Source organism: Kogia breviceps, chromosome 3, assembly GCF_026419965.1.
Source record: "Kogia breviceps isolate mKogBre1 chromosome 3, mKogBre1 haplotype 1, whole genome shotgun sequence".
NCBI lineage: Eukaryota > Metazoa > Chordata > Mammalia > Artiodactyla > Physeteridae > Kogia > Kogia breviceps.
This window is the reverse complement of record NC_081312.1, coordinates 183,068,682-183,096,468: the sequence shown is the minus strand read 5'-3', so window position 1 is coordinate 183,096,468 and position 27,787 is coordinate 183,068,682. Positions and strand designations below refer to the sequence as shown.

The 27,787-nt window shown below is 46.1% G+C and overlaps 1 protein-coding gene across 4 annotated transcripts in view; it reads left to right on the top strand.

Moving 5' to 3' along the window:
- The window catches only part of RSU1 (Ras suppressor protein 1), a 187,950-nt gene extending 164,697 nt beyond the window's left edge, over positions 1-23,253 (top strand). For all 4 annotated transcript variants that reach the window (XM_059059232.2, XM_059059229.2, XM_059059231.2 and 1 more), the window contains one exon: positions 22,685-23,253. In XM_059059232.2, the coding sequence (XP_058915215.1) occupies positions 22,685-22,787 (103 nt within the window). In that variant the 3' untranslated portion in view covers positions 22,788-23,253. The remainder of the gene's footprint in view (positions 1-22,684) is intronic.
- The last annotated feature ends 4,534 nt before the right edge of the window (positions 23,254-27,787 follow it).

The window sequence follows — 27,787 nt, the reverse complement described above, 5'->3', positions numbered from 1 at the left end:
CTCTGGTCTCACGGGAGTACTTCACCGCCCCCAGGGGCTGTGTGACCATCTTCAGGGGGACATTAACTCTTCTCTTTTGAGGTCTTTTCCACTTTAAAGAGTTCACACCCCACCCACCCCGGGAGTATCCGAGGCACAGATGGGCAGGCTTCGACTGTGCATCTCAGGACCTCAGGAGAGTGGGCGAGTTTGCTGGGGACCCACTGGACCCCCAGGGGACAGAAGCTGTCCGCAGGTGGTGGCTGGGAGAGAGAGCCCACCTCCTACATCACATCTGGTCCGCTTCCTCTCAGAAGCAGATTACAAGAGAAGGCTTCCTCCAGTTTCTATGTAAAGCTGGTCCAAAAGGAGGACAACAGACTCATGCTGCTTGAATTTCCCCCAAGCTGCTGCATTTGCCTTTGTTTATTGTATTAATAAATACTATGCAGCCAACGTTCCCATCTGGTGGGGCAAAGAAAAAAAAGCATAAAAATGAAGTGGTGGTTACAGCCCTTCAATACTAATGGAGGTGATACCTGCTTGGCATGGTAGAAAGGTGGGTCTTTATTTGAGAGTTCTTAATTAAGAGCTGCCAAGTGACTAATATTAATTAGGCAGCCAGCTGTATCCTTCAGTTTCCTGGTATATTTCTTCTTAGGAACCTGGGAAGGGAGTTAAGTCTGAGCCGATTTAATCAATCAGCCCATGAGCAATTCGGTATGAAGTATACGCCGTGTGGACGGGACCAGACTGTGTGGACAGAGATTTATAAGATGCTGTCTGTGCCTTCGGGACCTGTACCTAGCTGAAGCGTGCACACCGACCCAGAGACCCAACGTTTCAGGACAGGGAAGTAGAGGCAGGCTCGGGGAGTCCTGGCGGCATAAAAGGAGCCCGGCGTTGCCAGGAGAGGGACCTTCTTGAAACTACACAGGCACCTTCCCCCTGCCAGGCTCGAGGGAACCAGCCAGCGTGAGGGATGGGAGGGTGTCGTTTCCCCACCTGTGGCAGGGTGGGTAGAAGGTTGAGGACCACCCAGCGGACTGGGAAGCTGGAGCTCAGAGGAAGGAATGCCGATCTTGGGCGGAAATAGTTGGAATGACTACAGCTGGTCTTTGAAGAGGAGGGACGAGGTTTCTGATGGGTGATGGGCGATGGGTGGCCCCCAGAGGTGGAGGAAAAGGAAGTAAGAGCATCACGCTGGCGTGTCCGCTTCAGCTCTCCAGCGCCCAGTCTCCCACCAGGTGAAGTGGTTTTTTTTTTTTGGCCTCACCGTGCAGCTTGCAGGATCTTAGTTCCCCAACCAGGGATTGACCCTGGGCCCCGGCAGTGAAAGCGCCAAGTCCTAATCACTGGACCGCCAGGGAATCGCCAACTGCCGAGTGATTCTGTTGGCTTTGCTCACGGTCCCCCGCACACTTGAGCGTGGCCTCCTGCAGGGACCTGGTTCCCTGAGCTGGAGGTGCAAGGGGCGGCTGAAGCGGGAGCTCAATGGGCTGTGTACTCCGGGCACGAGTTGCACTTACCACAAGGGGCTTAGTATGAAGCACCTCAAAAACTCTGTCCGCGTTTTCACATTCTAAGTCTCAACACTGAGGTGTTAATATCCATTGAATTCTAGTTTCTTGAATCACTAGCAACTGACGAAGGATTAAGTGAAGATTAAGTTCTAACGTACTTTCTTTTGACTTTGCCTCATAGAGACTTAATTTTTGCAGTTTTTTTTTTTAAAACCTAAACTCGAATCGTCGTTCATTTTGCAATCCTCTCTTCATTTCACTCCCAGAAACTCAGCAGTGCCGAGTTGTATCTGTAGGTGGACAGTTACGTTAAAATCACCTAAAAGAGGGCCGTGGTTCTTCTTGTGCAGGGGTCCTGGGTGCAGAAATCTGCAGCCCACCGTATGCTCCTTCACGGACTTGCATTTTTGAATTGAAGTGTAGTCGATTTACAGTGTTGTGTCAGTTTCAGGTATACAGCAAAGTGATTCAGTTATGCATGCATATAAAGCTAATTTTTTTTCAGATTCTTTTCCTTTATAGGTTATTACAAAATACTGAGTATAGTTCCGTGCGCTGTACAGTAGGTCCTTGTTGGTTACCTGTTTTATATTTAGTAGAGTGTATAGGTTAACCCCAAACTCCTAATTTATCCCTCCCCCTTTCCCCTTTGGTAACCATAAGTTTGTTTTCTGTGTCTGTGGGTCTCTTTCTGTTTTGTATATAAGTTATTTGTTCTTTTTTTTTTAAGATTCCACATATAAGCAATATCATATATTTGTCTTTCTCTCTCTGGCATACTTCACTTAGTATGACAATCTCTGGGTCCACCCCTGTTGCTGAAAATGGCACTATGCCATTCTTTTTAACGGCTGAGTAATATTCCATTGTCTGTATGTACATCTTCTCTATCCATTCATCTGTCGATGGACATTAAGGTTGCTTCCATGTCTTGGCTATCAGACTTTCTTAAATATAGTTACTTTTTCCTTCAAATGATCCCAGGAGAGCTCTGGGTCAAGAATCCTTACCTTTGAGCTGAGTCATGGTCATTCACAAGGACTTATTCTCTTAGATTTAGACTCATCCTAGGGAGCTGTTTGATGTGCTTCTTCTCTCTGCACACTCTGCCATTGAAGTCTGTCTTCACACATCTATTCCAGTGGAGTGCTAATTTTTCTTCTTGTTGCACCTGCGTGAATTGGTGTAAACCCTCTCTAGCCTTAGTTTATAAACAACGTTTTTCAATAAATCTTGATATTTTTCCCAACTAAGAAGCTTTTTCACTGAGCATTTTCTAGAGCCCTGCCCGCTGCTTTAGATAAAGTTCTGATCAGTTCCCTTCTTTGGAATGCCGTGGTTGTGATATCCCTGGGTATTACTACAAGCGGAGTTCCTTCCGAGAAAAAGAAACCTTAGAACGAGTGGATCTGTGCTTTTCTTTTCATTTTGTAACTTGGAGAATTTTACTAACCTAATGTCATCCTCAGCATCTAATTGAATCTGTTCAGTGGCTTCCTATGAGTGGTATCTCTACAAAAAACAAAATACGTACAGAAACACTCCTCTCTGGAGGAGTGACTTTGCCATATCCAGAGAGCACCTGTGTTGTTATAAGGTTTAATCTTTTTCTTTAAATCGACTCACATCCTAAAATTCCCCTTTAAAAAAGCCCGCCTTACGTATTCTAAACGATACATTGACATCGTTCACAGTGAAGAAAAATACGTGGTCGTTCAGATTTAAAGTTGGCATCCGTCCCTGTCGTCATTTCACAGAACGACTTTGGGAGACATCCCTTGGGGGAGATGTGATATCGGGGAGGCTGAGGTGGGGGGAGGGGAGCAGACCCACATCTCCCTGGCTTTCATAGTCACTAAGGTGCAATTTTACTTGCGAGTTGTTTACGCCATGGTTTTTCAACCTCTGTGTGATTGATAGTTTTTGGACCAGACGACTTCCCGTTGTTGGAGGCGGTCCTGTGCGTCGTAGGATGTTTCGCAGCACGCTGGTCTCTGACCGCTAGGTGCCAGCAGCGCACCCCCAGGTGTGACGGCCGAAGGTGTTTCTGGACGTAGCCAGATGGCCCCCGGGGGAGGGCAGAGTTGTGCCCGGTCGAGGGCCACTGCGTTGCCTGTAAGTCATCGTGTTGCCTTCACCGCCACTGTCACTGTCTTAAACCGTTAACTTTGTTAAGTGTGCTTATTTAAAATATGTTGCAGGTTTGGAGACTGTGTTTTTAGCATTTTTATGCCTGTGCCTAAAACCCCTCTACCTCCCAACCGGAAGTGGCCGGCGGCCGCTCCCGAGCCCTGCTTGAGGCACGCTGCATCCGTGCACTGGAGAGGTGCCTTTCCGCACTCGTGGTCAGCTCCCCTTGGTAAATGAAAGACTGGATCTCGCCTCCCTTCCTCCTGGGTTTCTGGGTTGTACGCAGCTACGCTTCATTTCAAGACAGTCCAGTGAGAAGTGGTTTCGTGTGTTATCCGCCGTTTACATCAACGGAGGCTTACATCTAGCTTTGTCAGATACTGCTTCCTTTCAATGTATTATCTCTTAACTTTCACAAAACTCTAATGCTGCTGGTTCATATGACTTACCCCTATTTTTTTTTCTTTTCAGTGAGGAAAAACTGAAGCTTAGATAGGTTAAATGACTTCCCCAAAGCCACACTGGTGTCCCAAAGAAATGTTCACATTAATTACGAACCAGAGCACAGATTTATAGATAGCCCGTCAGTAATTGTGTTTACAATTATGTGGCAAATACTGATGCCATAACTTTTGATTAAAATTATAAACCTAATTATAAAATTAGGAACTATGATTATTGCTGTTTAAAAAATATTCGGGATGAAAACTTGAAAGAAATTTACCTCAATACTAGTAGAAGTTATGGTTAAGTAGGAGATTTTTGGCAGTTTTCTTTTTAACCCACTTCTGAATTTCCAAATGGGTTGTAATATGTTTCTTTTAAAAAGGAAATGTAGAAGTTAAAAAATGAAAGAAGATATAGTTTGGATTACTGCCAGAGTTCCTCTTTCTCTACAGTTCTATCTAAGAAATGTCCATGTTCTGCACATGTACAAATAAGTGTCCATATGTCTGGGGTCAGCGGTCTCTCAGAGTTGATTTGCTGTGTCTTTGGGTGGAAGGCTGGCCTAACACCTCTTGTTGAAGGAAGTAAATGCACAGGATACCTCCTTGGGGCACCCAGCCAAAATCATAGGTACTAATTAAAGCAGGCTGTGGGTCTGCTTCCTCTGTTTTGAGGAGGTTGCTTTGACTGCTTGTTTGTTAAATGCAGATGCCTCTGGGATGAGATTCATCCTTACCCACGTTATTCTTGATAGCAGACTGGGTCACCATCAACTTCTTGACTCCTCACTGGAACCAAATTGACAAGACTGAAGTGAAAACATGCTGCGCTGTGACAGAAGCTAAGTAGATACTTGTTTGCCAATAGGACATGGAGAGCATTCTTTTTTAAAAAAAATAAATATTTATTTAGTTTTGGCTGCGTTGGGTCTTCGTTGTTGTTGCACGGGCTTTCTCTAGTTGTGGCGAGCGGGGGCTACTCTTCGTTGCGGTGCACGGGCTTCTCATTGCGGTGGCTTCTCTTGTTGCGGAGCACGGACTCTGGGCGAGCAGGCTTCAGTAGTTGTGGCACGCAGGCTCAGTAGTTGTGGCTCGCAGGCTCTAGAGCGCAGGCTCAGTGGTTGTGGCGCACGGGCTCAGTTACTCCGCGGCATGTGGGATCCTCCCGGACCAGGGCTCGAACCCGTGTCCGCTGCATTGGCAGGCGGATTCTTAACCACTGCGCCACCAGGGAAGCCCCCGATCATTCTTCGCACGAGTGTTATTTCAGATGATACTCTTCCTGTGTAAACCTTCATAGATGTCTTTCCATTCATTTGTTTTTTTAATCCATTAAAAAAAATTGAAGTCTAACTGGTTTACAATGTTGTGTTAGTACTTTATACTAGGCAGATGCACTTTGGGCGGAGGTTTGGGTAACGGTTGTGAGCCTTTGTTCCAGAGGAGTCATTTTCAGGTGTGAAGTACCTGACGTGGAATCCTCGTAACCACTTAGTTAGATGGCAGGGCAAACGCCCATTTTATATATGAATAAAATGAGTCTCACACAGATTAACAGTCCCCGCCTCTGTGGTTGTGTGTGGTGACATGCTCCTTAGCAATTCCTCTGGAACGTGGTGTAAATCTATTTAAAGTGAGCTTTCGTTTTGGCTTTGGGTTCTTGTCAAATGCTAGCAGTTTCTTGGTTTAATATCTACTAACATTTTCTCAGGCCTCTTGCTTCTTTAGTCGTTACATGTGTTACACCTAATTTGAGATTTTGGTTAATTACTCTGCATGATTATTTCCCTTAAGTACAGGGGAGCTTTGTTTACCAGTTTTGTCCTTCTTGTTCATAATGTTACAGTGCCTTTGGCTCGTCTCAACTTTAAAGCAATCATCCTCTTTACCCATATTTTGAACTCTTATTTTCTGGCCTGATTCTATGCCCACCCTCCCCACAATTAACAAAATGCCCAAGAAATATGACCTTGTTTTATGTATGTTTATAGTAATATGTGATCTTCATATCCACCAAGTCTTCTGCACTTACCAGAAACAACAGTGTCATATCTGGAAGAAAAATTTTTTTTTACTGTTGTTTTTAAATAGCTGTAGACATTTTAATAAAAGCTTCTTCTCAGCTTTTCTCTGGTGTGTGTCAGGAGAAAAGTACGGTAACAGAGAATAGGGCATCACTGTGGCACGGCTGTCTGCATATTATCCAGTTCATTGAGCTAGAGTTCCCTGAAAGGAGAGCATTCTCAGCCACGCCCGCCCTTAAAAAGACACCCAGGGTGGCAAGCCCAGATCTTTGGGGTTCGCACGTACCATTTCCTTAGATTTAGTACTCTGATCATTCTCTGGCATCACGGCAAACAGGGTCAGAGCTAATGGCCTAAGGAAGTGCAACAATGCCCGGTATCAGATAGGGATGCACTGAAGCCCCAAACTCAGTAAAAGTGGAAGAGCCTGCAAGTGTTCACGACCAGAGGCCACCCCACGTGGTCTCCAAGCCTTTGTGCTTGTGACTTCTGAGGCACGGCGGTGACGTGGCCTCTCCACGGACTCACAGCCTACTTAGAAGCCACTCCAAGAGCACGGAGCACAGAGGCGTGTGGAAATTCCACTCTCAAGCTTAATATACGAAGCGCAAAATGAGTTTTTCATATCGGGCTTTTAAAAACTGGAACAATTCCAGCTTCCCCTCTCTCGTGTGCCTTTTGGAGTTAGTGCGCTTTAAAGCAGCCGGAGGAGGGAGTGATTGTGACGTAAGCAGAGTGGTGTTTGCAAGTGAGAGCTGTGTGAGAGGTGACGATGATCGTGGAAATTCTGGTTGTCGAATTGAACAGAGAGTCATTGCTGAAGGAAAAAAAAATATCCAGAAACACGTTGTTAATACTCTCTCAGACCGGGGCGCGGAGAACAGTGCTGTAGATTGAGTGGAAAATAAATAGAAAAATGCCAAATGAAAGGGACACGTAACTGAGAGGGGCGGCGGGGGCGGGGGTTGCCCCCGGCACTGGCAGAGAGCACGTAAGCAGCGTCTGATGCATTTCCTTAAGAGTCAGTGTGTTTGCAAATTGCTCCATTGCATCTAATCCGAGTAACGAAAAGCCGACTAGCAAACATAGTTGGATGAATTCCCTCGGTAGTCCTGAAATACAACAGAGCAAGGAACAGTATAATGAAAGATAATGGAGAGAATAGCTCAGGGCTTAACTTATGATCAGTGTTCGTTACAACAAATGACACTTTCACTGCAGAGTTACCATAAAGATTATTGAGTCTTACGTAATGTGGTTCCCCTCTGAATAGATTCCAGAAGAGCTTAGCCTGTGAATGGGAGGGTGGCGGCTGCAGCAGGAGGAGGACTGGAGGCGTATTCAGTACCCATAGGTATTCATTCTTCCTAATGGTGCTGGTGAGCCGTCCATTCAGAACCCTGGACAGAGCAAAAAGAGGTGGAACCTTCTTGCAGGAAGACCCTCCGTGATCATCTTTGTCATTGACTAACGTGGTTATGTGTTAAATTCAGTGAGGACCAGGCTCAGAAAGTGACTAAGCTTGTTGGTAGTTTTATAGCCAAGGCCCTCACCTTATGTCCTCTGACATCTGCCATTTCTCTCAAGCATACAAATTATAACATTGAAGAAGATAACGCAAGAGGGAGGGGTTATGGGGACATGTGTATACGTATAGCTGATTCACTTTGTTATACACCAGAAACTAACACAACACTGTAAAGCAATTATACTCCAACAAAGATGTTTTTTTTTTAAAAAAAAAGAACTCTTTGGAAAGAAACCGTTTTGTGCAAAACTTGGGGCGCACAGCCATAAGGCATTTTGTAACTCTGTGGCTTCAACCAAGTTTAGAATGGACAAGCCCAGTTCAGAGCTCATTGTGTGTAAAAGCCTTGTTGAATAAGCATGTGTTTCGTACCTGCTAAGCACTGTACCTTATTTCATCCTCCTAATGACCCTATGAGGTATGTACTATTATTATTATCATTCCCATTTTCTGGGTGAGAAAGCATGCTCAGAGAGGTTAAGTAAGTTCTCCGAGGTTACCCAGCTGCCATTTATCATAGACCAACCTCAGAACCAGGTCTAATAGTCTGCCAGACATTTTAACTTCCATGCAGGTGCTGAGCATAGAGAATCCCTCCCTCCCTCCCTCCCTCCCTCCCTCCCTCTCTCTCTCTCTCTCTCTCTCTCTCTCTCTCTCTCTCTCTCTCAGCAGGCTGGATTTTGAAATTGGACAAATCAATGCTTGGACCTTTCCTTTCCCATTTGTTATGAGATCCTGCCAAGGTGACCTAACTTCTCTTAACAGTGGTCGTAGTGAAAGAAAAAGTTCATGTTTGATGTGCGGTCAGACGCAGTGACAGGCTTTTTACGTGCTTTCCCTATCCATTGCTCACAGTTGTAAGCAGTGTAGGTCCGATTATAATTTCCGCTTTACAGATTGAAAAACTGAGGCTTAGAGTAAGTATCCCAGACTGCACAGCTGAGAGGTCTGCCCAGAATCCTTTCGTTCAGCCAGTACTCAAGCGTCATACCAGCCTTGCTCCTTGTGGGCAAAGTCAGCTCTGCAAAGTGTCCCCATTAGAGCGGCTCATCGTCGGTATTAGCCAGAGAGGCAAAGGTGGCAGCCCTGTGACCTGAGAGATACAAGCAGAGCAAGGGAACTCAAAAGGGGTGGCAGGTGAGAGGCTGTGTCATTGCAGGGAATGGAGCACTGGTATTTGAGAACAAGTCAATGGCCGTCAAAAGGATCCTAAAGACGCCTGTGGGAGCGCAAAAGCCTTCGGATCTCACCCATTCTTTAGTTTTCAATTGACTTTTTCTGAGTTTGGGGGAAAAAAAATACCTCGACGAGGAATGGAGAAAGTACTGATAATGTTATCGCTGATGTAGCAGCAGATTTCATATTTGTCCCCTGTCTCTCGTAAACACGTTGTTTTCTCCTTTATAAAAGCCCGATCGTGCTGTTCCCCCCTCATGGCCGTCTGCAGCGAGCTTTTGTAGACCTCCCTGCAGTTCAGAGATGAGATGGACAGGGTGGGGCGGGGGGATGGAGCAGGGTGAAGTGCCTGAGTCTGGATTTAGTATTTGCCACTTTATTTTTTAAAATTTTTTTAACATCGTTATTGGAGTATAATTGCTTTACAATGGTGTGTGTGTTTCTGCTGTGTAACAAATTGAATCACGGCTGGGTGAGGAGGTCCCGCTTGCCTGGAATGTGGCAAAACTCATGAATGAACGTGGTCTAGAGCTGCTGCTGCCCAAGTCCCAGCCTAGGTGGTGCCCTCTGGCCAGCTGTGAGCTGAGCTTCTGTGGCTCTTAAAGTTGTTTTTATGTTTCCTTGCTTTGGGGAAGGAGGGACTGACTGTACTTTTCTCCAACCAAGTTCATGGGCTTTAGGAGTTGTATGTGTTGGCCTGAAGACCCTTCCAGGCTCATATTCAGAACTACTACAAACAGTTAAACATATTGGAAGACTCTCTAGGTAAGTGGGATTACTTTTTAAAAATATTATATCATTTTATATACATATATAAGTATATATGTTTTACACAGATATAAAATATATACATATACAAAATGTATATATAAATATATATCCATCCTTTTTCTAAAGCATTAAAAGTAACCATGTGCCAAGAAAGGATCCATCAGCTTTCAAAATGCCTTTCATCTAAGTACAAGAAGATCGCTTGATTTCACCACGCTCAATTTCACCATTTTCAAATGGTCTCTGTCTGTGTTGTGCAACATGGTAACTGCTAACAACTCTTTTTAAAAATTAATTAATTAATTAATTAATTTATTTATTTTTGGCTGTGTTGGGTCTTCGTTTCTGTGCGAGGGCTTTCTCTAGTTGCGGCGAGCGGGGGCCACTCTTCATTGCAGTGCACGGGCCTCTCACTGTCGCGGCCTCTCTTGTTACGCAGCACAAGCTCCAGACGCGCAGGCTCAGTAGTTGTGGCTCACGGGCCTGGTTGCTCCGCGGCATGTGGGATCTTCCCAGACCAGGGCTTGAACCCGTGTCCCCTGCATTGGCAGGCAGATTCTCAACCACTGCGCCACCAGGGAAGCCTGCTAACAACTCTTGAGCCCTTGAATTACAGCCTGTCTGATTGGGATGTGCTATCAGAGTTTTCAAATACCAGATTTCAAAGACACTTAGTACACACACAAAAAAATCATTAAATGTATGATATTAACTCATTTATCTTTAGATTAAGGATAAGACATATGTAATCCATATCATGTTGATATGGATTACACATTGAAATGATATTTTGGATCTGTTGGGTTTAAATTAAATATATTAAATATATTACTAAAATTGATTTCATCTATTTCTTTTTACTTTTTTAACGTGGCTACTAGAAAGTTTAAAGTTACCTTGGTGGATCTCCTATTTTGGACAGAACTATACATATGTGAAAGTAGAGAATATGTCTCTACAAAGTGGAAGTACTAATATGTGTTTAAAAATAAAACTTTAAGAAAAGCTTCCTGAAATATTTATGAGAGGAAAAATGAACCCGCTGCAGGTGTTCAGTAGACTGACTAAGAGGGGCTTGTTTTACCATGCCAGGCAAAACATGTTGGACAGAAATCTTCTTGATTAATAGCTATCCGGGCGTTGGGGGTGGGGGTTGGAGGGACATATTTTTCCATGAGAAGACAGGTCAGTTTGAGTCATTTGTTACAGAACGTGGTTTGTGAGTATTGGACATAACTGTTGTGCACGCGTTCCCTTTGTGATTTTTCACCCAAGTGTCATCACGTGACCACAGCCTCTTGATGTAGATACTGTGGGTTCCGTTCCAGGCCGCGCGCCGCACTCCCCGGCAATAGAGCAAGTATCGCGATAAAACGAGGCCCACGGCGTTTCAGGTTTCTCAGTGCGCATAAAAGTCACGTTGACATTATAAAGTGTGCAATCGCATTATGGCTAACATAGTGTACCTTCCTTCATTAAGCAGTTACACTGCTGGAAAAACGGCACCGATTAACTTGCTAGACGCAGGGTTGCCGCAGTCCTTCCATTTGTAAAAAAGGCAGCTTCTGCCAAGTGGGATGCGACGAGGTCTGCCTGTACCGGAAACGGAGGCAGGAGAGCAGCGTCAGGCAGGATTGCACAGAAACCCCGGGCCTCTGGCGTCTCCACCTCGCGCCTCTGCTTCTGCCTCACTTCTGCCGTCTGTGTTTAGGGCTAACGCCTTCCTGGAGTGTTGGGCGGGTGAGACTCGTAGAGGGAAGGCTTGCGATTCTTGGATGAAAAGGCCTGTTGTGACAAGCTCTTCTCTCTCCACCCACGGCCGCAGCTTTGCTCTGAGTCTGCAAGACCCGTTGGGGGCCTCAGAAGCTAAAGCTGGAGCCCAAGAGAGAGTCCTAGCCTCCCCTCAAATTCCCGGGATGCCACTCAGATTCAGGGCTGATGCACGGAATCCTCCAGTAGATCGTCTTTAACATCCAAGCGGAAACCACAGACATCTTAATTTTTAACCTTTTGGCACTTAAGACCATAAATTTCTCTGAGACTCTTAAGAATCTGATTTAACAACAACAACAACAACAACAAACTAGGAGGAACTAGATGAGATATATTAAATCTGCTGAGCATATCAGGGCTAATTTTTTAAAATAAATTTATTTTATTTTATTTTTTTAATTTTTGGCTGAGTTGGGTCTTCGTTGCCGCGCGCGGGCTTTCTCTAGTTGCGGCGAGCGGGGGCTACTCTTCGCTGCGGTGCGCGGGCTTCTCATTGCAGTGGCTTCTCTTGTTGCAGAGCACGGGCTGGATATTTCAGTGCATCCTAGTAAGTACAGTGATGTATGCTTTCATTCAGTCAGTCAACAAACGTTCATCATTTGCCCGTGGCATACCGCTCGGAGAGGACACTCAAGAAGACAGACAAGTTTCCTGCTTTCTCGGAGTTAACTTTCCAGTCAGGGAGGTGGCAGACAGCAAGTAATGAAAATAATTATATTGTGACTGTGGGTGTGACGGAAGTGAATGTGGTTAAAGAGAGAGAATGTGGGCAAAAAAGACCTCTGTTAGGAACTCACATTTGAAGTAGACCAGAGTGATGCATCAGTCAGGACTCGGCATTCCTTGGATTGCAGGAAACACAAAGCGTAAGAGGAATGGAGATTATTTATTTTATGCTACTAATAATCCAGCAATACAGTAGACTTCAGGCATGGCACGGTCAAGGGCTCAATGTCACTGGCCTCCATTTCTCTCCATCTTTCAGTTCTGCTTTGTCTGCTGGTTCGTCTCCCAGGCAGGCTCTCTTCGCCGAGGTCACCGTGCTGGCAGCACATCTGGGCTCCCAACTCAACTCAAACAGAAAAGAAAGGACTTTTCTTCCTAACAGTGTGCGCTGAGGTCCTAGGTCTTTCTCTGGTCGGCGCCGGTTGGCTACAGGCTCACGTATGAACCAGTTTCTGTACCCGGAGTAAAGGGAGAGGTTTGAGACTGAGTTCTTCTGACACCAAAGTTGGGATAGCGTAGCCATTCACACCCAAGGTATTGAAGCTCTCTGTGTCCGTCCCCTCACCTGTGAAAGGGGGATAGGAAGAGTGCCTATCTCAGGGAGACCTGGAGAAGGACTCTTGTTCAGGCAGAGGAAGTAACAAGTACAAGCCTCAGAAGTGGGCAGGGACCTGATCTGTTTGCCCACGTGCTAGAGATCGGGAACATGGAGGGTAGTAGCCGAAGAGCGGAGAGAACTGGCCAGCAGCTGGACCAGTGCAGGAGCGGGTCAGCCTTTGAAGGACCGTGGTGACACCATGTTTATTTTCTCTGCTTCTCCTTAGAGACATAGTCCTATCAGGGCACCCACAGAACTCCCAGCTGGGTCCTCACCGCCTTTCTCCGGGTAGTGCATAGGTGCCCACTGCTGGCAGCTACCCCACTGTTTGAGTCGCTGACCAAAACCACGCTCTTCTGATGGACAGGGTCTCCAGCTCTGTTAATACCCTTGGCTGGCTTCCCGCCAAGTCTTGCTGGCCTGAGTTGTGCTGGCGTTAATTTGGGGTAACTTCCCATGTTTCTGCTTTGGTTCACTGTGTGTTGATGTTGTCATTTAACACCTAGAGGGCAATCTTACTGTCTTTAAATTCAGGTTTTTGGGTGATATTTCACTCTCGCCCTGACTGTCCTGTCTCTCCAGCCAAGTCCGTATTGGCAGGATATGAAATTTAAAGTGGGTTCTATGAAATGGACAAAAGCAATACTTGGTGATTTTACGGTATTAACGTCCAGCTGTCCATGTTAACGAATCTATTAGGTAATTACTGTTTAGCTTGTGAGAGCCAGATTCAAGTTAGTGAATTTTAATCATTGTGTTTTCTTAGGAATAATTTTTGGAGGGATTAAATGCACATATAGAAATATTTTCTCCCTTCCTTGTCTCTGTAAGTAGGTTTGTATATCTGTGTGTATATCACAAACACATAGACACATGCACGGTTGGATGTCTCTTTTTCAATCTCCACATACTGTATCCCCAAGTAATTCTTTTCATAAAAGGTATCCCCCAGCACTCCATGTCTGAAGTCTCTTAAGGAAGTAGCTTGTTTAGAAAACTTACCAATGCCCTTCCTCTTGTTTCCTTTGCTTTTTAGTTTATTCTGTAAATCGCAACATTTAGCACTTTGCAGTTTAATTTAAAAGGATTACCTATCCTCTTAAATGCTTAAGCAGGGAAGCAAGTTGCAGTTATTGATTTTTCTCTGCGTGTATTCTGTGAAAGCTGTATTTGCTCCTTCCCCAGGGAGCGTGGCCCCTGAACTGCATGCTTGCTGGTGACAGCTCAGACCTCTGATACATAACCAAAGACCTTGCCTATATCCTTGCAACTGCTCGGGGAATTTTTATTAAGTGAAGACGTCATTAGAGTAGACAGGATGATGAAGTTTAGTGAGCATCTTTTGTGCATGAGATTGTTAGTTTTGCTCTGCCAGAATCCTCATTTCTCCCCCTCTGTGGGCCAGAGAGCGAGTCTGGAATGTATGGGGTATTTTTAAAATCCGCCTTACATTTCGTATTTTTGTATAGCTTAATATCTGTCCTAAGCCAGCTACAGATTCCTTCTGGCTCTCTATACAGATGCTGTTGATCACATGTATGTTGATAATTCCTTTTTACACTGTGTGTTGGGGACAGAGAGCGATGACGGTTATAATGGAGGCGAGTGTAAAAGACACATCCTGGTGTTAGTGAATTTCATGGAACCACCTCTTGGAGGTTTGATCTCAAAAAATCGTTGCCTTTTGAATTAATGAGACTGCTCGTGGGAATATGGTAACTGTTCATTTTTTTTTTTTTTCTTTAAGACTCAGCAATGTATGTGCTAAGGTTCTGTCACTAGCCCCTCAGAAGCTGCTGGATGGGATAAATAAAGATACTGCAAATGCTTATTAATAATCTAGGCTTCACACTTTGTCCACAGATTTATTTGAGGAGGTTTTAAATTTAGCATCCCACCATAAGATTACAGATTAGACACAAAATGATTTCTCTCCATTATTGTCACCGGCCATATACTTAGATTTTTCAAATTGGTTCTTTTCTTGGTCTGTATAAGGACTTTCCATGGAAACACCCAAAACAACAGGAGGGAGGCATATGACATGAGCAAATGACTTAAGAACAGCATATTGTACCTCTCATATACCTGGCATTCTGAAACATAATATTTACATAGCACACAATGTGTTTCCAGCAGTTGCCTTGAGTATGTAGAATACAAAAGAAGTGAAGTCCGCAGGTCCCCGCCCTCAGGAAAATGGGAGGCTGATTAAGAGGACAAAACTGAGACATCCAGGAAGATGGGAGACGAGATAACTTAGCGCCTCAAGAGTTTGAACTTTGGAGTGGTTGCCTGGGTTTGATCCAGACCTTTCGCTAAGCCTCAGTTCCTTCCTTTGAAAAGATAATAGGATAAATCCAACTTCCAGTGAATGCTGATTGCATGGCTACCATATTCACCATGTGTCCTGATCCAGGTGTTCTACTGGTACTTGGAAATAACAGCCAAGAGCAGAAATCTCTTTGTATCTTACGAAGGACTTAATGATGAAATCCCAATAACCCCCCTAGTATTTTGTGGAGAGAGAAATTGGACCGGGGGCGGGCGGCAGGGCAGAGAAAGCTGTGAAAAGCCGAAAGATGTGGCTGAGGTCTGAGCTACAGAAAGGGTGAAGGCTAGGTGTTCCAGGCAGTAGCAACACAGACCAGCAAAACACCGAGACCAGAGGGATCCTGGCTGACGGGAAAGGCTAATCCTGGGCCTTAGATTGATTTAGTGGTAAAAAATTTTGCAGATCCACCTGCAAGGTAGACAGTATACAGATACTGCCGTCTTCCAGTGAAGATAACAGAGGTTCTGGAAAGCTGTGGGACTCTAAGGGTACTTAGCTACTAGGTGGCAAAACTCACACTCTGCCCAGCTTTCCCACGCTCTACGCGGCCTTCCTCCCGACCAGCCTTTCTGAACTCGTACTGTGAGCGAACAGAGAGAGATGAAGGTGGGTTAGTTAGGCATTACACGGCATGTCCTGTGGCTGCTCTCTGATCCAGTGGGTAGCGGATGCTGTTTTCCATGCATAAACCGAGGAGAGAGAATTCCGTCAGTCATGTGGAGGACGCATTGGAGGAAGGAAGGGATCGGTCTCAAGGAGACCAAGAAGAGGGAATTCCCTGGCAGTCCAGTGGTCGGGACTCGGCACTTTCACTGCGGGTGTCCGGCGTTCGATCCCTGGTTGGGGAAGTGAGATCCCACGATCCCACAAGCCACATAGCGCGGCCGGGAAAAAAAAAAAAGAAGGACCAAGAAGGGACCTGTTATAATAATCTGATGGCCATGTGGTATAGGCCTGTTTTAAGGTAGAAGAAAAAGAGAATGAATAAAATCATAAGATGATGGAAATAAGAGCAAGTACCGTAAAGCAGCTTGTTAATCCGCTGAGTCACAAACCTTTTGAGAAGCCGATGAAAGCTGTGTTCACTTTCTGCTGAAAAATGCACATACAGCTTTGCTTGGAGCTTCAGATCCTACCCTGGCCCCAGGCTGAGAATGTCTATGGTAGAGAGCACTTCAATCAAACTTGATTAATGGGGTGACTGAAAAAAGAGGCAGGTGCCAAAATGACTTCATCTTTTTGATCCTGGAGGTCTGGAGACTTCGGAGGGACAGACCTGAGGAACTGGGGGAAGGAACTATTGTGTGCATTTGGTTGGGTATAATAGCTAAATGTCCAAGTGGGAAGTAGGCATAGCAGGGGTTGAAGATGGTGGTGACTTGGAGGGCTCCTATTCAGAGATGATCACTGAAGCTACAGAATCAGATGCTCTTTCTAGGGGAGAGGATAGAGCTAAAAGCAAAAACACAAGGGCTGCAGAATTGCTTGGAGAAAGAATAAGAACCAAAATAGTGCATTGGAGCCAAGGGAGGAGACTTTTCAAGAAGGAAAGACATGGTCCCCAGTGGTCTTCAGTACCGCAGCCGTGAAGCGGTGTGAAGGTCTGCAAGAGACCCTTGGATCCAACCGAAACAGTAAGACTCAAATGGATTTTTTTTTCCCCCAAATGAAGATGCCCACATTAAATAAAATGCACCTATCGATAGTAGGAAAGCGTACATATCATACTACTCAATGTAGTATTTGTTGAGAAATTTACTCTTGATTCTGGTGGGCTGGAATTGTTTGCTGTGCCATCTTAGATGTCATCAGGCAGGGGTGTTGAGTTGCGTGGAGTTTCAGGGGGCCAGCGCACAGGCAGCTTTGACAAGACGCCTCTCAAGTGACCAGTGTGGTGACCTCTGCTGTCCACGGCATCATTTCATGATGATTTCTCCGGAGCTGGTCTTTGGCTGGGCTTCTGCAGATGGTGGCTCAGGGCGGGGCCCACTCCCACAGCACACAGAGCATCCGCAGGCATCTCGCCTTGGAGGAGTCTCTTCAGCAGCAGAAGCCTGTTCATCAGACTCCTGAGTGTAATTGATCCCGTCCTGTCACTGTAGATGGCTCTCTGTTCGTTTTTCTCCCCTCCTTGAACACCTCCCAGTTATCCTCTGTAGACCTCGGATTTCAGGGGACAGAAGACTTTCCAAGGCCCCGTGCCACAGGTGCCCTCCATATGCCGAGTTGAGCACTTGACCCCCCCAGCGGCTGTGGCCCCTCGGCGACGGTGAGCCGGGCTCCTCTGTCAGTGCCCTCAAGCCAGCATGGTCAGATTTCAGTGCCCGCCAGAAACCTCCCCAAGAAAGGATCTCCCCCCAGGCTCACGAGGGCAAAGTCGAAGTCCGGAGAAGCAGGAGGAAGTGGCCAGCTTAGCCTGAGTTGTGGGCCTTCGTGAGAGGCTAAAGGCAGCAGCTGCTGCTCTGGAACACCTGCTCTGAGCCCGCACACACAGGCCCTTGTCCATGTCTGATTAATCTCCCTCCACAAGCCCTGCGGGGTAGCGGTGAGGACATCAGCCCGTGGCAGAAGTTCGTCGCCTTCTCAGTGTCACGTGTCCTGTGGGGCAAACCGGGTGCAGGACTGCAGGGGCGAGTGAAGCCCCGGGGCTGTTCTCCAGAATCCCCCACGCAGGATGCCAGGGCTCCTGGAGGGCGGGACGGGTGCTGTCATCTGAGTAGAGCACTGAGGGGCCGTGCTCACCAAGGAAGCACCTTGTGCCGCCGTCTGAAGGGTAGTTGGGACTCTTCCAAGGTCGAAGAGGTGGAAGGTACGTCATGAGGGGAGAGTATGGGGTGATCGAGGGGACGGAAATCCATCCCGAAGGCTGTGGGCTGTATTGGTCTATCCTGCTTTCCGCTCTCTCTATTTTACGATGCTCTGGCGTCTTGGGGGTCTTGCTGGCTGGGGAGACTCCCGAGCTAGCAGCTCATTCCTAGAGGAGCAAACACCTCATCTGTTAGCGCACCTTTTGTATCCAAGCCCACCAACCCCAAACCCCTATCCTAACCACCTCTTTTCTGTAGCTCACATGCACCAAGCCAGTCAGTATTCCCCGTGACCCAGACCCAGGTACTGGATAACTAGAGATCACTTCTTTAGCCCTGGGCTCTGAAAGTTTAATCACATCATTCACTTCCAAACCCGCTCATACCCTGCCTCCCCGCTTCCTTTTTGTGAAACCACCATAAAGGCTCTGGGCTTTGCTCTCTCCTGAGCTCGCCTGCCCCATGTGGCCCCGCACACAGCTGCATGTAACAAAATTCTTTCAAAGGCACAGACCTCTCGGTCTCCTCCCTGTCACCTCTATGAATTAAATCCTGGGTGCATCTCCGACATGGGCCATGACTGTTAGCTTCAGAGTACGGAGAGAGCCAGTTCCTTCCTGTCTCACTGTGGCAGAGAGGGGACAGCTGGCCTGCGCATTTCCTCTCCCTCTAGTGGAAACAGCACCCGTTTTTCCTTGGGGACACTCCTCTGTGCTCTTTCTGCAACTTAGTTTTTTTTGTTGTTGTTGTTGTACGCGGGCCTCTCACTGCTGTGGCCTCTCCCGCTGCGGAGCACAGGCTCCGGACGCGCAGGCGCAGCGGCCACATCTCACGGGCCCAGCCGCTCCGCGGCACGTGGGATCTTCCCGGACCGGGGCGCGAACCCGCGTCCCCTGCATCGGCAGGCGGACTCTCAACCACTGCGCCACCAGGGAAGCCCTGCAACTTAGTTTTTAATCTTTCCTTCTTTTCAGTGAATTATTACCCCAGAATTTTTTTTTTTTTTTTCCTGCCGAAATGAAGTAAAATCCTCACGGACAGCCCCGGAGAGGATCACTTACTGTATCAGTTCCCTGTTGCTACTGTTAACAAATGACCGTGATCTTTTTTTTTTTTTAACTTTTTATTTTATATTGGAGTATAGCCTATTCACAATGTTGTGATAACAAATTACCATGATATTAGTGACCAAAACCATAAGCGGTGTACTATGTTACAGTTCCGGGTGTCGAAGCCTGAAATTTAGGTGTCAGCAGGGTTTTGACCTCCCGAAGCTCCAGGGGAGAACGCGTTTCCTTGCCTTCCTAGGGTCTAGAGTCTGCCCGCATTCCTCTCTCCACGTCAAAGCCGGCAGCTGAGCCCGTTCAGATCTCTGACTCTGGCCCACCAGCCCCCCACCCCCTCTTAAAAGGACCCTTGGGATTACTTTGGACCCGCCCAGATAATCCAGGATAATCTCTCCACCGCAAGATCCTTAACTAACGCAGCTCTGCAGAGTCCCTTTTGCAATATAAGGTAACATATTCGCAGGTTTCAGGGATTCGGATGTGGACATGTTGGGGGGCCCACTTACTTAATTGCCCGGAGGCCCCATGGCTAATCGCTGGTGGAACCCCAGACGGGGGACCCTGAGATGCTTGTCCGTACTGCTCTGCCAGGGCCACGTCTCCAGGTGGGCATGGCCGCTCTCATGTATCCGATCTACAGATGAGAGTCAAGTGCAGGCTCTCATCTGGCCACACAGCTGGAGGAGGGAGAGCATCCGGCAGCGCAGGGCAGAGGCACCCTGGCTTGCTGGTGAGTCACAGAGGAAGTGGGGGAATGCATTTAGCTCTGCCTCAGCTGCCTTCTTCAAAGAGGATTCAAACCTTTCTTCCAGAGATGCTTGGCGATTCGGCGTCGATTCAAAAAAAATACCATGTTCTTTTTCAGAGGAAAAAATCCTAGAGAAGTAAAGTCATCATAGAATTATCTTTTTTTAATCACTCTGACTATAACCCCACCTCAGCCTTGTTTTCCCACAAGCCCTTGCGGGCCACGCCCAATAGTCCTGTCCCGGTGTGGGGCTCATTTCACCACCATGGCCACCCCGTGAGAAAACGCATCGTTCTTCAACAGATGAAGAAACCGAGGCGCGGTGGGGTGCGGCTCGCTAATCATTTGCCCGGAACGAACAGTTCGTCAAGCGGCCAGACGAGGATTTTAAGCATCAGGTTCAGGACTGCTATCTCCCGTCCAGCCCTTCGTAGCGAGTGACTTGCTGTGTAGCCCCAGGAAGGCCAGGCACGCAGTGGGGTCTGAGTCTGAAAAGGCAGGCGTCGGAACGTCGGAATATTCCAGTTCCTCCCTGAAAAGAGGAGCCTTGCTGAGTCCCGAGCAGCTTTGGCACCGCCTCCCGAGATGACTTCGCTGGATTACCGCCGTCAGGGCCCCGCGACACTGCCACCCTTTCTGGGGAGCCTTCCATGCCTGCGTGTTCAGGATGTGGTCCCCAGCGGGCCTGCCTCAGGTCTTTCATCGCTTCTCCCTCCTCTGGCCCCCTTATTTCCCTTGGTACCACTTTCCCAGCACCTGAGTCTTGCCGGGTTTCCAAATTCATGAGCGAGGGAGTTGTGTTTCTGCAGCTTTTTGTAATCCTTAACATCTGATGCTGTCTGCGAGTAAAACTGCATACACTTTTTTTCCTTTATGGGGAGAAAAGTTTGGAAAGTAGAGGAGAGACACGTGAAGCTGTAAGAAAGTGGTGCAGCGGAAGCGGCTCCTGAGACCATAGGTGCCTGTGCGAATGCACAGAACAGAACCGTCAGGCCTGGCTTCGTGCCGGGTGGGAGGCGCTTGGAGCATATCCCACTGGAGCGCTAAGCCCCTGCTCTTGAGGAAAGCGGCATCCTAGGAGGAGGAGACGGGCAGGCGCCGTGCGAGGATAAGCTTGTCTCAGAGGGTGTGTTGATAAAGGTGAGGAATGTGAGGGCCAGCTCTACTTTGGCTCAGGGTTTCCCCTCCCTGTCTGGCATATCTGGGAGACATACTGGAGGGGGGCAGGGGAAGGGGTGCACAGGTTGCAGCCTCCCACGTAATGCCAGGTCGTCCTCCTATCTCAGGATCCTCAGCCTCACCTCTGCGGAGTCCCTTTGCCCTGTAAGGTGTCAATAACAAGTTCCGGGGGGGTGGGGGGGGGGTGAGGACAGGGGCATCATTGGGGGGTTGAAGTGGCAACAGCGGTACAACCGGACTGGCTGAACCTTCCTTTCTGCCTAAACCACTGTTTCTTCCCCTGGATCCAGGAACCCCAGGTGTCCAGGGCATAGACCTCGAAGGGAACCAGCCGCTCTCTTTGAAGTCTAGGGGTGGGGGTGGGGGGCTGTGTTGGTTTGAAGATCTGTTTTCCTGGATGGCAGGTTCTCTTGGGGAGGAAGGTGTTTCTGCTCCGGGGCGCCGGGCAGGACTGGGCCTGCCTCTCCATTCAATTAGCCAGAAGTCCCCTAAGGGAGCTTGTACAGAATTTGAACGCTGACTTGCAAGTGCTGGTGTTACCCATCTAGGACACGTGGTACCTCCTTCACCCTGCCCTCTACCCAGAGAACGTTCCCAGCGCCTGGCTGGACTTCACCTTCTTCAGCTCGTAGCTCTGGCCGCGGCCACATTCTGCGTTCTAAACTCCTCGGGAGCAGAAACCCATCTTCACGACCACTGTTGGTAGATCCTGCTTGTTACTGCTTCTGAGGAGACGCTTGGAAGCCTCTGGAGAAGATAGACTACACTTGACCTGTCAAAACCCAGTGTCCAGCTCTCCCTGAGCGTCCAGTCAGTTGGACACCTCGGAGCCCCGGGTCCCTCCCTTGGCCTGTGAGCCACAGCGTCTGTGTCATCAAGAGCATCAGTGTGTGTGCCCAGTGCAGGAGAGGATGTCGATTCCCTGCGTGGACCCTAGAACACGGCACACGCCTTGTACAGGAAGGTCAGTCTTTGTGTCCGCCCGGTTCAGTTAGCATAAGGCAGTCGCACCAAGTGGGGTCAGGCACTGCCTCCCCTCGGGAAGCACTGAGACACCCACCTGCCTCTCTCGGCAACACAGTTACATCAGTAAGGGGAGTTAAGGTTGAGCTGTATTTATCTTAGGGTGGCTTTTAATTTCGTTTAATCAGAGTTGCTCATAAATTACCAAGTAATTGACTACCTGCTGTTGGGTTGCATCCCCTCAGCCGCGGAGCGAACTCCGCTCTGCGATGGATGCCATGGCTGTAATTGTAGGCTACTCTGTCAACATTTAATCAGCGGTACTTATTAACGTGGCACCGATGGGTGGTCGCCATCCGGCGCCATCCGTCACGGGTGAGCAGCTAGCGAGGGCTCGGACACCATCGCTCTCTGTCACATCACCCGGCCCTGGGGCTCTCGGGCCGGCATGCTGTTCACTTTGCACTAAGTGGACACTCCGTCTTTGCAGTTTGGCCCAATTTCTGTCACTGTTGACTTCAGCCCTCGTGGCCCGGGGAGCTTCGGTCCGGACCGGCCAGGCTGGGTATCGTGGTTCCCCTAGTCCTGGATCTCTCTTCCTTTGCTGATTTCACACTTAGCCCAGGGAGTGTAGGATTCGAGAGACTTGTCCAGAATTGGACTTCATGGCCTGGCGGGGAGAGAGAGAGAGAGAATGTGTGTGTGTGTGTGTGTGTGTGTGTGTGTGTGTGTAAGACAGTTTACAATTCTTAAATCCAGCGTATGACCCAGAGAAGACAGAAATGACCTTGTGCTGTTCTTTGCCTTCCGGAATATTCCTGGAGATGAATCCATTGATGAAAACTGCCAGTAGAAGCATATCTTGTGTTCACATGGTAGATCTCACGGTGTCCCCTCCTCTCTCTTTTCAGCCTCTACGGCAGACACATGCAGGCAAACCCAGAACCGCCGAAGAAAAATAATGACAAATCGAAAAAGATCAGCCGGAAACCCCTGACAGCCAAGAACAAATAAGGGGTTGGCGTGGGCTGGACTTCTGGTTGCTTCGCTCATTATTACTTCTGTTATCTCTTTTTCTATCTCACAAATGAATCCTGTGTGTGTGTTTGTTTTGTTTTCTTCTCTCTCTAGTGCTTACCACCTTGCCTTTTAAATTGTTTTGGTGGGTGGTCGATTTTTTATAAGTTCTTCAAACCATTTCCATTTGTTTCCTTGAAATTGCCAAAGGCAGGAAACGAAGGCTTAATTCAGCTGCAAATTCCATATGAGGCACAGCTTTCAGCTCCTTGAATAGATGTTCACAGAGTTGCTTATTATTATGAAAAGAATAATGACAATCATGTAATCGTTTAAATGCCACAGTTCACCCTTCTGTTTATTCACATAACTCATTATTTTTGCTTTATTAACAGTTTTCCTTCACCACCGAGATTTTATGTCAACTTACAAATGATTTTAATAAAATCTTGACTTTGTGTCACATGTTGCTTCTTGAATAAAAAAAAATCTAATCTTGGGTATACCCATTTTTGTTTACTTTTTTCCCCAAAATGATCTTGTCCACTTTTATTGGTTGTTGATGACACACTCTGAAACTTTCCATGAAAGAAATGCAGCATTAAATCAGAGTTAGTTTCTTCTCACATCGATTTGTCAGTTTTTTTTTTTTTTTTCCTTTGAGGACTGTTTCTAAATTAGGAAGAAGCAGAAAAACAAATCTCTAGGAGAATTTGCCAAAGGATTTTGGAAAGCAGCATTGCTTAGCTGAAGGAATGGTGACTTCTGCCAGTGGCTGGTCGACAAGAGCTGTGAAACAGAGAGAGAAAAATACTCAAGTGTGTTTCTTGTCACTGCAGAAAATCTGCTCATATCAGAGCCTCCTTCTAAGTGGCTGTGATGATGCCCAAGAAGTTGTGTAAATGTGCACACCCTGCACCACACCCAGTGCGGAAACTGCAGCGGCAGAATCATTAAACAAGTAATTGTTTACCTCTGTGATAGGCAGCTTTGCTCTTATCTACAGTAATGCGTGTGTCCCTGGAAACACATCCAAGCAGAATGTTTGTGCTGAAAGGACTGCCAGCCCTGGAATGTCTGAAACGGTGTGTGAAGATGTAACGTTCTCTCAGATGGATTGTCTGTATCTACCCCTGCATCTTCTTTTCTCCATCTCACAGCTGAAACCCTGAGGCCAAGACCACTGGAACATAGGAAAAACCAGAATCAAAACACAACCAAAAATCCTGAGTTACTTAGGAAATGGATGCATTCGAATCACAGAGGTCACTACTGAAGATCTATACTTCGTGTTTCTGGATAACTTTCTGATATAACGTTCACCATGGGAAGAAGAATTCCCAGGTGCCATCACCTGTTGGGGGATTCAGTCGATGTAATTTTTCTAGGTGCAATCTTTGCCTCAGCTTGAATTTTGTTAAATTTGTTGTAGCTTGTGAAATTACAGGAGGAAGAACAATACCTCTACTATTGGTGATTGGAAAGACTTCATCTAAAATTTGGGCTTCCCTGGTGGCGCAGTGGTTGCGAGTCCGCCTGCCGATGCAGGGGACGCGGGTTCGTGCCCCGGTCCGGGAGGATCCCACATGCCGTGGAGCGGCTGGGCCCGTGAGCCATGGCCACTGGGCCCGTGCGTCCGGAGCCTGTGCTCCGCAACGGGAGAGGCCACAGCAGTGAGAGGCCCGCGTACTGAAAAAAAAATAAAAATAAAAAAAATAAAATTAAAGTAGCGGGCTTCCCTGGTGGCGCAGCGGTTGAGAGTCCGCCTGCCAATGCAGGGGACGCGGGTTCGTGCCCCGGTCTGGGAGGATCCCACGTGCCGCGGAGCGGCTGGGCCCGTGAGCCATGGCCGCTGGGCCTGCGCGTCTGGAGCCTGTGCTCCACAATGAGAGAGGCCACAAAGTGAGAGGCCCGTATACCACAAAAAAAATTAAATTAAATTAAATTAAATTAAAGTAGCAACAAAGCCTTAGTAAAACTACCACAATATAGTCTTTTGAATAATTTTTTTTTAAAGACGAACACTCTAGATAGAAATATGGGCAATATACGAAAATTCACCAGGAGGAAATATCACCAAGAACCGTGAAAAAAGGTCCAGCCTTACTAGTAGTCAAAAAGATATAAATCAAAGCAAAAATAAGACAGCTGTAACAATGAGAAATGTGCATATATTTTTCAAGGTAGTGTTAAGTGCTAGAGGGAGTAATATGAGATAAACTTTCTTATACACTGCTATTGGGAATATAAATTTCTCTCCAGAAAGGGGGTAGGAATTTAATGATAACTAGCAAAACTTTAAGATTGGAAAGGAGGGTTAACTGTGTATCCACCTGATAAACTTTTATGAAGACATTAAAAATTATTGAACAGTATCTAGGGGCAAAGGGAGATAATCATATTATCCAGTTAAGTAATAAAGTCACACTTAAAAAACTATATGAGTGGTCCCAATTGTGGAAAAAGGAAATTGCGTTTATAATATGTATGCACAGAAAAATGGAAATGGACTGGGATTTTATGGCTGATAAATTATTTCTGTAGAGTAGGTTAAATTTTTTTAAATTCCTTTTTATACTTATTCTGTACTTCAAATTCTCTGTAATCAGCATGTATATTTTTGTAATCAGAAAATATTAAATGTATATCTTTTCCAAATAGAATTAGTATATTATGCAATCCAGAAAATATAATATATTTAAGTGCAAGGCGTAATGTAAAAATCTCAAGGGGGTTTTCTGCTTTTCCTTTTGTCACCAAAGTGTGTTTTCACGTCTTTTCATACAGTCTTTTTGGTTGCTTGATAACTGGATTTACAAAATATCTACTGTTCAAAAGGTAGCACTTTTTTTCTCCCAGTTTTATTGTGATATAATTGACAAACACTGTATAACTTTAAGGAATACATTATAAATGACTTGACTTCGGCATGTTGTGAAATGATGACCGTGGTAGGTTTAGTTAACATCCATCATCTCGCATTAGTACCCCCAAAAGAGAAAAAAGAAAGTTTGTTTTCTTGTGATGAGACCTCTTAGGATCCATGCTCTTAACAACTTTTAAATATGCAATACAGCAGTGTTACATGATATCCTCAGTACTTACTTATAACTGGCAGTTTATACCTTTGACCACCATCATCCAGTCCCTCCAGCCCCACTCCCTGCCTCTGGTAACTGCAAATCTGATCTCTTTTCCTATCATTTTGTTTTTTAGATTCCACAAGTAAGCGCTCATACAGTATTTGTCTTTCTCTGTCTGCCTTAACTCGCTTCGCGTAATGTCCTCAAGGTCCGTCCATGTTGCCACCATTTATATAAATATAACACAATTTCTTTATCCAGTCATCCGTCGACAGACACTGACGTTGTTTCCATGTCTTGGCTACGATGAATAATGCTGCTATGAACATGAGGGTGCAAATATCGCTTTAACATAGTGTTTTCATCTTTTGGATATATTCCCAGAAGTGGAATTGCTGGATCATATGGTAGTTCTAGCTTTAATTTTTATGGAACCTCCCTAGTGTTCTCCATAGTAGCTGTACCAATTTACAGTCCCACAGACAGTGTACAAGGGTTCCCTTTTCTCCACATCCTCGCCAGCAGTTTTCCCCTTGTCTTTTTGATGATAGCCATTCTAACCAGTGTGTGCTGATTGTGGTTTGGATTGCATTTCCCTGCTGATATTGAGCATATTTTCATGTACGGTTGGCCATTCATGTATCCTTGGGAAAATATCTATTCAGGTGTTTTGCCAGTTGTTTAATTGGCTTATTTGTTTTGTTGCTATTGGGTTGTATGAGTTATTTATATCTTTTGGATATAAATGGTATACATGGTTTTGCGATTTTTTTTGCCAATTCCATAGGTTGTCTCCATTTTGTTGATGGTTTCCTTTGCTGTGCAGAAGCTTTTTAGTTTTGATTTCGTGCAACTTGTTTATTTTGTTGCTTGTGCTTTAGTTGTTATAGCTAAACAATTATTGCCAAGACCTGTGTCATAGAGCTATTTTCCTGTGGTTTCTTCCAAAATTTTTAGAGTTTTTGGTCTTATTTTTAAGTTTATACATTTTGAGTTAAATTTGGTCAGTGGTATTGTAAGTTAGAGCTTATATCACTTCATTATTTTACACATGAATATTAGTTTTCCCAGCACCATTCATTGAAGAGACTGTCTTTTCTCCACTGAGTATTCTTGGCTCCCTTGTCAAAGTTTAGTTGACTGTATATGCATGGGTTTCTTTCTGGACTCTTGATTCAGTTCCATTGTTCAGTGTGTCTTTTCATGCTAGTACTATACTGGTTTAATTATTATAGCTTTGTAATAAAGGTTGAAATCAGGAAATGCAACGCCTCCTGCTTTGTTCTTCTTTCTCAGGATTGCTTTGGCTATTTGGAATCTTTCGTGGTTCCATGTAAACTTTATGATTGTTTTTCTACCTCTAAAAAAAAAATGTCATTGGAATCTTGATAGAGATTGCTTTTAATCTATGTATGGCTTTCGGTAGTATGGACATTTTCACATTCATTCTTCCAGTCCATTAACACAGGATACCTTTCCATGTATTTTTTGTGTTCCTCAATTTCTTTGATCAATGTCTTGTTTTCAGTGTAGAGATCTTTCACTTCCTTAGTGAAACTTATGCCTAATTATTTTATTGTTTTTGATGCTGTTGTAAATGGGATTATTTCCTTTACTTCTTATTCAGATAATTCATTATTATTGTATGGAAATTTTACTGATTTTTTAAAAAATTAATTAATTTATTTATTTATTTATTTTTGGCCGTGTTAGGTCTTTGTTGCTGCACACGGACTTTCTCTAGTTGAGGCGAGAGGGGGCTACCCTTCATTGTGGTGTGCGGGCTTCTCCTTGCGGTGGCTTCTTTTGTTGTGGAGCACGGGCTCCAGGCGCACGGGCTTCAGTAGTTGTGGCTTGCGGGCTCTAGATCTAGCTCAGGCTCAGTAGTTGTGGCTCGCGGGCTTAGTTGCTCTG